This window comes from Periplaneta americana, chromosome 11 (genome assembly GCF_040183065.1).
Source record: "Periplaneta americana isolate PAMFEO1 chromosome 11, P.americana_PAMFEO1_priV1, whole genome shotgun sequence".
NCBI classification, from domain to species: Eukaryota; Metazoa; Arthropoda; class Insecta; order Blattodea; family Blattidae; genus Periplaneta; species Periplaneta americana.
Window position 1 is genome coordinate 66,080,910 of NC_091127.1, and position 13,429 is coordinate 66,094,338.

The window sequence follows — 13,429 nt, forward strand, 5'->3', positions numbered from 1 at the left end:
AATGTGCTCAAGGATCCGTACAATACTATGTATTTCCCACCCACCAGCGTTTAAGGTACATGCTTGTTACGATGAGCTAAGAACATTGTATAGGTATATTATTTACGCTCGAAAATTCTACTGAAAGGATTATAACCAAACTCAATTTCCTGGTCACGGTTATATAAGTCTTATTTTCATGCGATGAATAGAAATCTAGTATATCAACTTTCCGTCTCGCATTGTATTCATTAACCCACAATTCAAACTTGAACATTTCTGCTGACACGAGATGTTATTCTGCGATTCAAGTATAAAAAGGTTGAGAAATTGTTATTTTAGTCTCTAAGTTGTGCTGTGAATACTGTGAATGTATTGTGTGCTATCTACCGCTGTTGAGTAACGGTTAGAATGAATGAACGTGAAACAAGAGGGCCCGGGTTCAAATCCTGTTTGGGACAATGTACCTGGTTGAGATTTTTCCGGTATTTTCTCTCAACCCATTATGAACAAATGCTGGTTAACTTTCGGTGCTGGACCATGGACTTATTTCGCTGGCATTATCATCTACATTCCATTCAGATGCTAGATAACATAGCAGTTGATAGACCGTTGTAGAACAAATCAAATTATGAAATCCCTCACTACTGGTCTGTCACCTCTCGCAGCAATTCAGCTGTCGGTGTGATTCCTGACGCACATGATGTCATTCAAATTCGTTAACAGGGATCGGAAACAAGCCTGTACATAATGTTAACAAGAGGGGTAATAGAAAAAATTCGAATGTGCTTTTTAAATTAATATCGTTACATTTGTTACATAGTATGCCAAGATGTTTCCTACATAGGTTCAGAGCGTCTCTGAGAGCGTGTGTTTGAATTTGAGTTTGAATAGATTTAATTTCGAGTTACAGGTAGGTTTGTAATCTTTATTAAATCTATCAAACAATATAACTGCAGTATCTCCAAGTTCAGGTAGAGAGTCTGCAGGGTTCATACTGGTATTTCGTAATCCTGAGTTTTCATACGACTTTGAAATGTTTATCTTGCATTTACTCAAAACTAAGTTTTGGTAGTTACGATAGTATTATTTTAAGGGTGCGATATGTGGACGAAATGTGGTGGTTCTGAAAATAAAGGGGCCGACTCCTGAATTTCTTTAGTTTTGTCTATCCATAGTAAAATTATATTTTATTGCATAAAAGCTGTCTTTAAATAAATACTTCGTTATTATTATTGTTAAATCCCAGTGGTATTCTGTACATGAGTAGTATTCCCGTTATTCACCGACATATACACAAGAGTACATGATAAATATATATATACACACAGTACCAGAGTGTGCGGGAGCGTTAACTGTTGACTCGCATCTTACTCGTCGTACCAAGCGAAGCTAGTATGATCCACGTACTCCTAACTTGTATTCAAAGTAACAAAACGCACGACTCTAATTATAAGTGGCGAACATAAATAGCCTAAAATCACATATTCAAAACCCAACTATAGCAGCCAATTGAAACGTGTGATGAAGAGTGGGGATAGTCCATGTAAAATGATTCCATGCAGTAGAAGCATTTTGCTTTTTTAATAAAAAACATTCCATTACCATAAAATTTAAAATACAACAATTTTAATTATCTCAGTGCAATATAAAATTAACGAATACTGTACACTATGCAGATGTATCAAATGGGCGATATGACTGACATTAACAAAAAAATTAGTAAACAAGAAGAACTTAGACTAAGGATGAGTAGGGCTGAGAAAAATTCTCTCTCGCACAGGGACTCGAACCCGGGTTTTCAGCTCTACGTGCTCACGCTTTATCCACTAAACCACACCGGATTCCAGTTCCGATGCCGATGTTTAAGTTCACCTCTCAGTTTCCCTTTTGTGGCCAATCCTCATTTTTTTTTTATTTTGTTGGGTTATTTAACGACACTGTTTCAACATCTCAGGTTATTTAGCGTCTGAATGAAATGAAGGTGATAATGCCGGTGAAATGAGTCCGGGGTCTAGCAACGAAACTTACCCAGCATTTGCTCGTATTGGATTGAGGGAAAACCCCGGGAAAAACCTGAACCAAGTAAATTGTCCCGACCGGGATTCGAACCCGGGCCACTTGGTTTCGCACCCAGACTCGCTGACCGTTACTCCACAGGTGTCGACCCAACCCTCATGCACAGATGTGATCAGTGACACAATGTCCAACACACTAAGTCATTACGAGTGACTAAGTGTCCGGGATCCGACGGAATGAGAGCCGTCTTAAATCACTAAGTGATTATTTTACGCATATCATATTATTATGATGTACAGTAGGCCTACCGAAGTACACATGATATTTCCGTGGAGGAATTCTGCGTTATCATATGACTAAGGATGAGTGGAGCGAAGAAAAATTCTCTCCGATACCGGGACTCGAATCCGGGTTTTCAGCTCTAAGTGCTGACGCTTTATCCACTAAACCACACCGGAATGAAGTTCCGATGCCGGATTGAATCCTCTCAGTTTAAGTTCCACCTCTCAGAGCGTATTCCGAATCTCACCAGTGAGCAATCCGATGGCATCACGGTGTTCCGAATTCCACCGATGACGTCATTGATGCTCCACCGGTGTCGCACCGGTGCCATCAACTTGCAGAGGTGGTGGCAGTCTCCATCAGCCGCCATCAGTGAATCTGATTGGTTCTTGTATAGGGCGGGAATTAGCAGACGAATAACATCGTGCACTGTTGGGTCATGGCGGTGTGTTCTGCTCTATTGTTTGTAATGAGCACAACGCAAAAAACAATATGTTAATGGCTTATGAGCGAACATGTCAATGGACCCGTTATTACTACCGGTTCAAGAAATAAATTGTTTATGCTATCTTTTCTTTGAACGAGATGGGAGTACGAAAATTTCGCAAAAATTTTGCTAGCGTAGCACAGACAACAACTTGTACAGTCGCCATGACAGCCATCGATCCTTCCAGCAGTTTTGTTCCTTATTTCGCTGCAACGTGATGTCATTGATAGCACCGGACCGGTGAGATTCGGAATACGCTGTCAGTTTCCCTTTTGTGGCCAACCCTCATGCACTATGTCACAGATGTGTGACAAAGGTTTGAGTCCCGATGCCAGAGAGAATTTTTCTCCGCTCCACCCATCCTTAGTCATATGATAACGCAGAATTCCTGCACGGAAATATATGTACTTTGGTACATCATAATAATAAGAAGAACTTAGGTTTATTTTAGGCATTATGAACTAGTGAATAATCAAATTCTATCCCTCTATGATCGTTCAATGTTATTTAAAAATATAATTTAGAAAACCTTAACAGCACACCTCAAGTATATTCAAGGAATATATTTCTCCTCATGTATATGTTTCAATTACTCATAAAATGTTGCTTCTGGTCATTTCAGTCCTTTCTTTCGATTTGTAATAGCCTATAGAAAAAAAAAATTCATTTCTTTCCCAATCCTATCGAAATAAATAGAATATCCCCCTTTCTCAATCCCATTTTCCTCACCAAAATTCATTATGTACTATTATAATACTGTTATAATAATCTAAGGTACAACTCAGTTTCTGAAATCTGTAGAATAAGTCTACGCATTTGAGTGGAGCCGATTACAAGCGAATGGGCGGAGCTTATCAGTCCGAGAGTGTGTTGCGTGCTGCATCGGCTCACGGTCGCTAAGATGCAAGATGCGCGTGGCGGAAGGTGATAGGTAGGGTGACATTTTAGGAGCTCGTCTGCAAGCAACGCTTTCCTCCAGAGTGGTCATTGCACTGGCCCCCTCCATTCATCACTTGCTTTGATCTCCTATATTCTACAGATTCCAGAAACGGAGTATATTTTATAGGCCTGATACAGTACTTTATTTTGTAAATGCAGACTGTTGAAGTAAAATGGAAACGCCACCCTTCCGCACAGTGATCATCGGAATACTTCTGAGTGGTTTATTTGCTCTAGCAGCAGCTTCTCAATGCTCCTCCCCTACAGTCCCTTCGGGTCTGAAATTTTCAATCAAGAGCCAACGAAACAGCACAGGACACTGGATAGCCAAGGTCAGTAGAACGTAAGAAAGTATTAAGGGAGACCTGAAGAGAAAATATCATATTAATAACATTTTCTTTTTTTCTGTGAAAACCCTCCTAATGACGTCACAATTAAAGGTCCGCGCTCTTTAAGTGTCAACTTCAGTCATTTTTCACGGCTATAATATGTTTTACATTTCTCTTTGCAAAAAATACTAAGCTTTCTACAGTTTTGAAGCTAAGAAGCTGAGTTTTATTTTCTGTATATAGCCTACACTGCAGAATGTTATTACATAACAAATTACTTTTGTGCGATATCGTGCGTATTTGCTTGGTTTCCGCACAAAACCAATCCGCGGAAAGTCTAAAATTCCACATTCAGTATTCCAAACCTAACACACATAACAATTTCCTTCTTCTTACCGCTTGAGTGACATATTGATTTTACTGTTCAATATATTAATAATTATAAACTGAAAACTTACCACTGCAATTTCACCTAAATTGCACTGTTAATTATTGTTTTTAAATATTTGCAAAAATTAAGTAAACTCTACAACTCCATTAAAGTTACTGCATTCGTGATGCAAGCAACATTAAGGAAGCCGTGAAAAAATCAACAAGATTCCAGACTCTTCATAGATTGGGGGGAAAAAAAAGACAGACGTATATCATGGCCTGGTGGAGTATAGTAAACAGAGAAAACATTTTAAAGCAAAAATGTTGGAGATAGATATTTTTGTTTTGCAAATTTGCCGTCATTGAACAGAAACCAAGATGGAGATTTCATTGCAACTAACTAGAAATTCCTCTTTCAGATATGTAATAAACGATCTTCGCACAAAATAATATACGATACACGAGCGGTATGTTTTCTTTCAATTCTCGGAAATTAAAAAATCTCAACTACGTTTCGCTTTTTCAAACTTTCTCTCGAACATGAAAACTTCAACATACCGCTCTTGTAACGCATATTAGGCCTACTATTTTTCTGTTACACGGCATTATATTGTCGTCTTCCTAACGTAGCAGTGCTGCTGCATACATATATTCAGACTTGTTCAATTACTTTTTTTCAGGAATAGAACACTGAAAATTGGCCTTTGTGTATATACAGGTGGACAAGCTTTACATACTGACTAGTGTTTTATCATTGATTTCATATACAAGAAAGAAGCGGTGAGTGAGAGGGAACAGAGTGCTCTCACAGTCTAGTGTATACAGTCACGAAGTTGAATACGTAGTAAATATGCATCCTTAGATATTTGCTAACCACTAGGATCCCTAATATCGCCTCATTACAGACAATGCGAAATAGTACAGGGACAGTCTATTGTTTCTAACAACCTTACAACTCAAGCTTCTTGACTGTATATACTACACTGTCGTGCTATGTCGAAGTAGCTATTTCGCTCTCACTCACCGTTTCTCCATTGTCCTGCGCATGATGGTAAGATCTCCCTTCGCTGGCCACAGAACCGAGAAACAGACTGTACATGACTGGTTGCTTACGCGACACCTATTTGGTCAAGTATGACAGAACAAAACATGGACCTATTTATTTATTTATTTTTCTAATGATTGTAACATAACAATAATATAAACAGAAAAACTTTAGCTCGCTCCTGAAAGAGTAGAACTCGTGCTCAGGGGCGGATGCCTGAATTGAAATTAAGAAGTATACAATACAATTTGTCTTGGTCTACTACGGAATAAGAATATATAAATTTAAATTTACAATTTTTCAATTTTTATAAAATCCATACATAACTTTTTAAATTTAATACTACAACTACTAGAATTGACAAGATTAGGATATTTAAATATAAATTTGTTATATATTCTTCGGTCTAAATTACTACTATGATTAAGGAATGTAGCACTGTTGCATTTTGGTTCAAACAAGCTTTAGGAATTCATATCTTTTGTTTTATAACTATGAGAATACAAGTCAAAATTATTTCGATTTTTGTGTATGAATTTTACTATTACAATATAATAAATTTGTCTTATTTTAAGAAACATTAAAGTCTAAAAAACAATTTTTGAGATGGAAAATCAATAATTTCAGTTATTTACACTATGTGCACTATAATATGCTTATTTTTACTATTTACACTAATATAAAAAATTTAGGCCTACACTGATCACACATTATTTACACTTTTATGTACAGTGTTGTATGTTGTAATGCAAGGTATTTTATTTAGCAATACTATAGTATACTTATTTTGTAAATAGTGTACACTAGCGTAAATATGTTTGATAAATGTAAGCCTACATTTTTCATGATAACGTAAATGGATCTAGTAAAAAAGCATATGCTAGTGTACATAGTGTAAAGGAGCTGATGGACGTTGACTACTTTCAAAAGTCTTTTGCCAAAAAACTGTTTTTCGTTTCTTAGAATATAATCTTTCTTCAAATATTATTTTTGCAGAAATTATTTTTTATTTTTAATGTATCAATTTCCCTTCATTATATTAACCATTCCTTTGGTCCAAATTATTTTATTTAACAATAAATTGTAATTGTTTAACTCTTAGATTTACATGTATTTAAACACATCTAAATTTTGCTCTTACTATTATTGCGATTGTTGTTGTTATTATTATGGACTGCATGATCCAGATACATTAGATAGAGAACAATGGAGGAATAAAATTAAATGAACAACATGATACTGTATTTGGTTGAGGAAATACCACAGCACTGTAAAAAGACAGACAGACAGACAGATAGATAGATAGATGATATTATTATTATCCCATTGTTTTGTATTGCTTTTATTTATAATATTTGCTATGCATTTTTATTCTCGTTGAGTGGAAGGGAAGGTCTTAAGGCCTAATTCTGCCAGTAAAATTAAATCGATAAAATAAATGAATAAATAATTTAAATTGTAGAAAAGGTCATAGTATCATTCTTTATTACTAGAATGCATTGTGAACAGTCTGCTGGGTCTGGTTTTGAATCATGATTAGAATGTCAACTATATCACAAACAAGATGCAAGTGTTGCCTAATAGTAAATGTATCAAGGGCGATACATGACACCACGTCAATATAGTCTATGGACAACTAACCTGATCTCAATACGCCTGGGTCAGAATACGGTTCCTAGTGATAAACACATATTTCACAGCAGATATTGACATAAATAACTTGGAGCTTAATAAAATTAACAATCTGTCTTCCACGTAATTTATCTTCCTTAGTGACCGACACAATGTTTCTCATGTACGAGCAAAACGAAACATTTTATGCTATGTAATTGGAATTTGTTTTTGTGTCTAATGGACTGTGTTTGTGGATACAATTTTCCAAATCACGTATGTTAAGAATATAGAATAATGTACGAATTTCGAGGTAAGATTAGACCTGATATTTCCCTCAAAATTTCTCTTCAGTTTACTTATAATAGCTAAACTGTCCACAGGTGAAGATGGGACACGGAGCTGGACAAAATGTTGCAAGCCCGTGGGATGTGGACATTGAACACACTTCAACTAAATGTGAAGAAGATGAATCCATCTTACTAATGGTCACAATCACAGGTGAGAAAATACTCGTACAATTACTGACACAACACATAAATAATTAGATTTATTTAAAAAAATGATAAATTTAATTATTTAGTTGATAATAGGGGAGTTTAATACCTCCTGATGATGATTTACCCTTCATTTTTTAAAACTTTCAAAATTCTAATGATGTTATTTTAGCTATTTTCCTTACTGAAGTACTTGTACCAATGTTAGTATCTTCAATACTTCTGTGTGGAATAGAGAGAAAGTGTCAATATTCTTCTATTGATATATATTGTAATCACTCTCCTTATTCTATAAGCGGTAATTTTGGCTGAAGAGCTCAATTAAGTTTACGAACTTACAGTATATACTTAAGTGCCTCAAGTGCCGGGAATCAAACCTCACCGCTTACTTACGAAGCGCATCCGCTATCCAAATAACTAGGGCAGCACACCTAATGAATAAAATTACACAAACTAGCACACATTTACTACGTCATACTACTTTTGGAAAGGACGTGTTTCAACCAATCATGGCTCTTTATTTATACAATTTTATCATTTCCCTAACATTTGTTCGTTTTTATCATTTCCCTAGCATTTGTTTGTTTCCCAACATTTCAAACTGCAAATTCTTTACAGTACTATAAAACATGGTTTGCCATCATCATTTGTTTCCCGCATAGATAGTCAACTGAAAATGGCAACTTCATTCAAAAGTTATGATGAAGCTAACATTAGTGAAATAGAATTTTAGTAAGTCAATTAATAACTTACCATTTTATTTAGTTAGAGTACTTTATTTCTTCTAATCTGTATATACTTTGTTCCACTTGCAGATTTACCGATAAAATCAAAACCTCTAGTGAGATTACTGTTGACTTTTAGTATGTCATACTACTTTCGATCAATAAAACTGTACGAAAGGACGTGTTTCAACCAACCGTGGCTGTTTATCGCCTCGATTTTATCATATCTCTAGTATGTATTTTTTATCACTTTCCTAGCATTTGTTTATTTTTATCACATCCCTAGCATTTGTTTCTTTGTATGCCAACATTTCAAACGGCAAATTCTTTACAGTACTATAAAACATGCTTTGCGTTCATATTTTCCCGCATTGATAGTCAACTGAAAATGGCAGCTCCGTTGAAACGTTTTGGTGAAGCTAACATTAGTGAAATAGGATTTTAGTAAGTCAATACCTATTTTATTGTATTAGAGTACTTTATTTCCTGTAACCTTTAAATACTTTCTCCTAATTGTGTAATAGTTAATTAAATCAGTCGAGTTTTGATTTTCTCTAGATAGATCAAAACCTCTAATGAGATTGCTGTTAATAAAAGTGACAAGTTAATTTTGTTCACGTTATTCCTTGCTTTCGAAGAAATATAAAAACATTATATGTGTCTCTATCATATTCGAATGCAGAATGAGGGACAAAACAAGATTTAGGCCTAGTTGTATACAAGTCACAAATTATAGGTTACTTTGAATTTGAACATTAGTAAATAAGTCATGATTAGTTTCTACATATAGGTCTATGTTGTGTAATACGAACTAAAGAACATGTAAACTAGGTTTAATACTGACTGATATTTGCAGTAACGTATGCGGCAATATCGTGAAACATAAATTAAGTTCGTGTGTAAAGCCAGCTGTTTTTCAACTGTTTCGCCAATGAGACAGAAAACAAACCTTACCGTCTTCTGAATCTGCATCTCAATAGCTACGTGTGAGGAGAATCATGAACATTAGATAAAAAGCAAGATTTTGTTTTGTTTGTGGTTGTAACTGGGAAAGTAACGTTTCTTCCAGTTATTCCATTAACAATTTCTGTAAACAAAATCTAATTTTAAGCTGTCATTGATTTTAATGAACGGATTTCTTCGCTCACGGAAAACACGAGGAGCACGGTGAAATTCAACATTACGTTCAGACGAGATATCAGAATACTCAGAAACCTTACAATAAAATATTAAATTTGGAATTTAACTTAATTTACGAAAAACGTTTAAATTATGTATTTCACCACAATCGGTACTTAAAAATGAACCACATCTGTCTGAATACAGTTAAAATAAACTTCACTCACAATTTTACCTCTTCTCTTCTTGCGGGAGTATTTTGTGTAATTTTGAGTAATTTTATGGTGCACTAGAGAAGATTCGTCACTTATACTTAAATTAAATTAAAGTTAAGAAGAAATAACCTAAAGTCAATATTTATTCAACTAAATATTCACAGTGAAGATTAATTTGATGTCTTAGGCTGAGATTAATTGTTTATTCAGCGGATGCTTAAATTATAATTCGATAAAAAAATCTTCTTTTATATTCTGAATTATGCCACTTGTCAAGTTCATGAATAGAATTTACATACTCAAAATTCCTTGCAGGTGGTTATAAATTTGCAAAAGTGAAACAAATGCTTTTGAAGTGTGTTTCAACAGTTAGTAATTGTGTTTGGCTTGTTCTCTATTGCTATAAAATTTAATGGACCAAGACGCGTAACGAATTTATTGAAAAATTAGCTGACAAACTCTGCCACCTCCGTAACCAACATCACTTTGCTTAACAACAATCAAGTTTTTAGACTTTACCTAACATGCTGTTCAAGATTTTCATTGGGTCAATTATTACTCTATGTTGCACCCTTTTGTGCCTTACATTAAATACAACCGTCCCGTATCTAGTGTATCGTTAGTAATATGGAACATAGCACTGCAGTAAATGTCCATTATTTTCAACAAGTTGTAGGCCTAACCGAGTGTTTTAGAGAAAATCATCTTGATCTACAAAACATACTTTACTTTTCTGATGGTGCTGCTAGTACAAAACAATTAGAATTTCACAAGTATGCTGATCCATAAAAAGAGACTTTCTTAATATAGGGGCTAAATAGCAGGAGTGCATGCAGCTAAAGCCCGTTTAAACGCCCAGTTGGAATTTTAAATAAATAAATAAATAAATAAATAAATATATATATATATATGAACACATAACAAACATCCAGTTTTTATGTTCCACCTGTTCACAGTAATACACTACCTCACAGATTCAAAGGATAATATCGTCGTTGATTTTATGAAACCTCCTATGTGACAGTGCAGAGCATGTTTATTCAGAATAAACAAAAAATAATAATATTAATAGGTCTACATAAAATTTTATGAAAATGAAATTTTTATTAGGGGATTTCAACGCTAAAGTAGGAGCAACAGTAAGAAATATAAAGGACACTCGAGAGGAAATTAAACGCAGAATAAATATGGGAAATGCGTGTTATTATTCGGTTGAGAAGCTTTTGTCATCTAGTCTGCTGTCAAAAAATCTGAAAGTTAGAATTAAAAAACAGTTATATTACCTGTTGTTCTGTATGGTTGTGAAACTTGGACTCTAACTTTGAGAGAGGAACAGAGATTAAGGGTGTTTGAGATTAAGATTCTTAGGAAAACATTTGGGCTAAGAGGGATGAAGTTCCAGGAGAATGGAGAAAGTTGCACAACGCAGAACTGCATGCAATGTTTTCTTCACCTGACATTATTAGGAACAGTAAATCCAGACGTTTGAGATGGGCAGGGCATGTAGCACGTATGGGCGAATCTAGAAATGCATATAGAGTGATAGTTGGGAGGCTGGAGGGAAAAAGACCTTTGGGGAGGCCGAGACGTAGATGGGAGGATAATATTAAAATGGATTTGAGGGAGGTGGGATATGATGATAAAGATAAAGACTGGATTAATCTTGCAAAGGATAGGGACCGATGGCGGGCTTATGTGAGGGCGGTAATGAACCTTGCGGGTTCCTTAAAACTCATTTGTAAGTAAGTAAGGCCTACATAAGAATATTGGATAAATCGGTAGAAAACGTTGGTGAATAAGATGGACGTCAATACCATCAGTGCAGGCCTAGTAATATGCAATTACATTTTTCTTTCCCCTTAAAAATTATTCTTTGTACTGTCACATAGGAGAAACATAATCGACAACTATATGCAATTCCTGGAACAAGGAGATACCATAGATAAATATAAAATAATAGACCCAAAATTCAAGGAAGTTTATATTTTCGACGATATACATTCAACCTGTTCTAATGTCACATTTGAGGATGTAAAGGGGAGAATATAATGCAGAACATGTGTATGACAGCCAGCAAATGGTGGTTTGGTATGGTCATTGGAGAGTCAAAAATTAGCACAACGTCAGGATTATAGAATCAAATTTTGTCATTCAAAAGTTTCAGCTGCTTCATTATTCTGGATTCAACATAAATATATCCTCTGCTCAGTTCCAGAACCAAATGGTGGTACTTGGCAGAAACACGTGATCAAGGATATTCTATGTTGATTACGAGCCAACAGCATCTATTAAATGTCACCAGGACGCATTAGGGACATTTTTAACAGTTATAATTTATTGTAACATACTGTATTGATTGTCTCATCTTCAATAATTGTCATTTACATAGTTTTGAAACATTCAGAATTTGAAGCTCTGAAGTTCGTTACTTACAGTAGGTTAAGAAACATTGTCGGTAAGAAAAATTGTAGCAAGTACCAAAACTGTAGATGAAACTTTGTATAATGACCAGGGAAAGGATTTATATGTAAATACATATTTACTTATAAAGCTAATATAATTTATATTTTGCATTATCTTTATGTTTCACAATGTGTAGGGTTGAAAAATCCTACTTTTATTTTCCATATTTTTCCATATTTTAGAGTTTAGTACATATTTTCGTTAATTTCCATATATTTTCCATATTTCATATAAAACAGTCCATATTATATTAGGTTTAACAATAAAACAAAACAAAATTCCATTAACTTTTAAAAATACATTTCAACAATAGAGATTTAAACACATGTTCAGTAATCCCTTTAACATCAGAGTTATTTGAAAATTAGCAGTCCTATCAACAATGGGAAAGTAAGTTACAAAACTGTATTAATTTAATTTAAAATTTTTAACAGACTTCAGTTGTGCAGCTCAACAGTTAAATGCCAGTCAGAGTACACATAGGTTCAGTTTTGTAAATCATACTATAAAGACGGTAAATATGCCAAAAGTACGTCATTCAGTCAATTTAAAATCAAAACTAACAAGTTACATTTCAGAATTTAAAGAAGATGGTTTATCAACTGACAATAAAATATTATTTTGTAATTTGTGTCAGTGTGCAGTATCATCTACACAAAAGTTCCTGGTGCAACAACACATTACAACTAGTAAACATCAGGCCAACAAACAACTAAATTCCAAGCAGAGACAATTGTTTTTAACACAACCAACAACATCGAATGTAAGATCTGAGTTTAACATCGACCTGTGCCGTTCTCTCATCTCTGCTGATATTCCTCTCTACAAACTAAAGAATAAGGTCTTCAGGGAATTCCTTGAAAAATATACTCAACATACAATCCCGGATGAGTCAACACTTAGGAAGACGTATGCTCCATCCATCTACGATGAGACAATACAGAAGATAAGAGATGAAATTAAAGATAGTTCAATTTGGGTTTCCATTGATGAGACTCCCGACAAAGAAGGTAGACTTGTTGGTAATGTAGTTATCGGTTTGTTAAGTGAACAATATTCTGAACGAATTCTTTTACATTGTGATGTTCTAGAAAAGTGCAATAACAAAACTATAGTTAAACTGTTCAACGAAGCTATGGGTATCCTGTGGCCAAAGGGTATTATGTACGATAATGTGTTATTCTTTATTAGCGATGCTGCCCCTTATATGGTCAAAGCTGGACAAGCATTATCTGTTGTATATCCTAAATTGACTCATTTTACTTGTGTGGCGCATGCATTTCATCGTGTGGCAGAAGTGGTCAGAGACAATTTCCCTAAAGTAGATTTGTTGATTTCATCAGTGAA

The 13,429-nt window shown here is 34.7% G+C and overlaps 1 protein-coding gene across 1 annotated transcript in view; it reads left to right on the forward strand.

The window, feature by feature from the left end:
* LOC138709071 (hemolymph lipopolysaccharide-binding protein-like) overlaps window positions 1-13,429 on the forward strand; it is a 31,082-nt gene that overhangs the window by 346 nt on the left and 17,307 nt on the right. Inside the window, exons 2-3 of the mRNA XM_069839573.1 lie at window positions 3,866-4,038; window positions 7,447-7,564. Coding sequence (XP_069695674.1) covers window positions 3,880-4,038; window positions 7,447-7,564 — 277 coding nt within the window. The 5' untranslated portion in view covers window positions 3,866-3,879. The remainder of the gene's footprint in view (window positions 1-3,865; window positions 4,039-7,446; window positions 7,565-13,429) is intronic.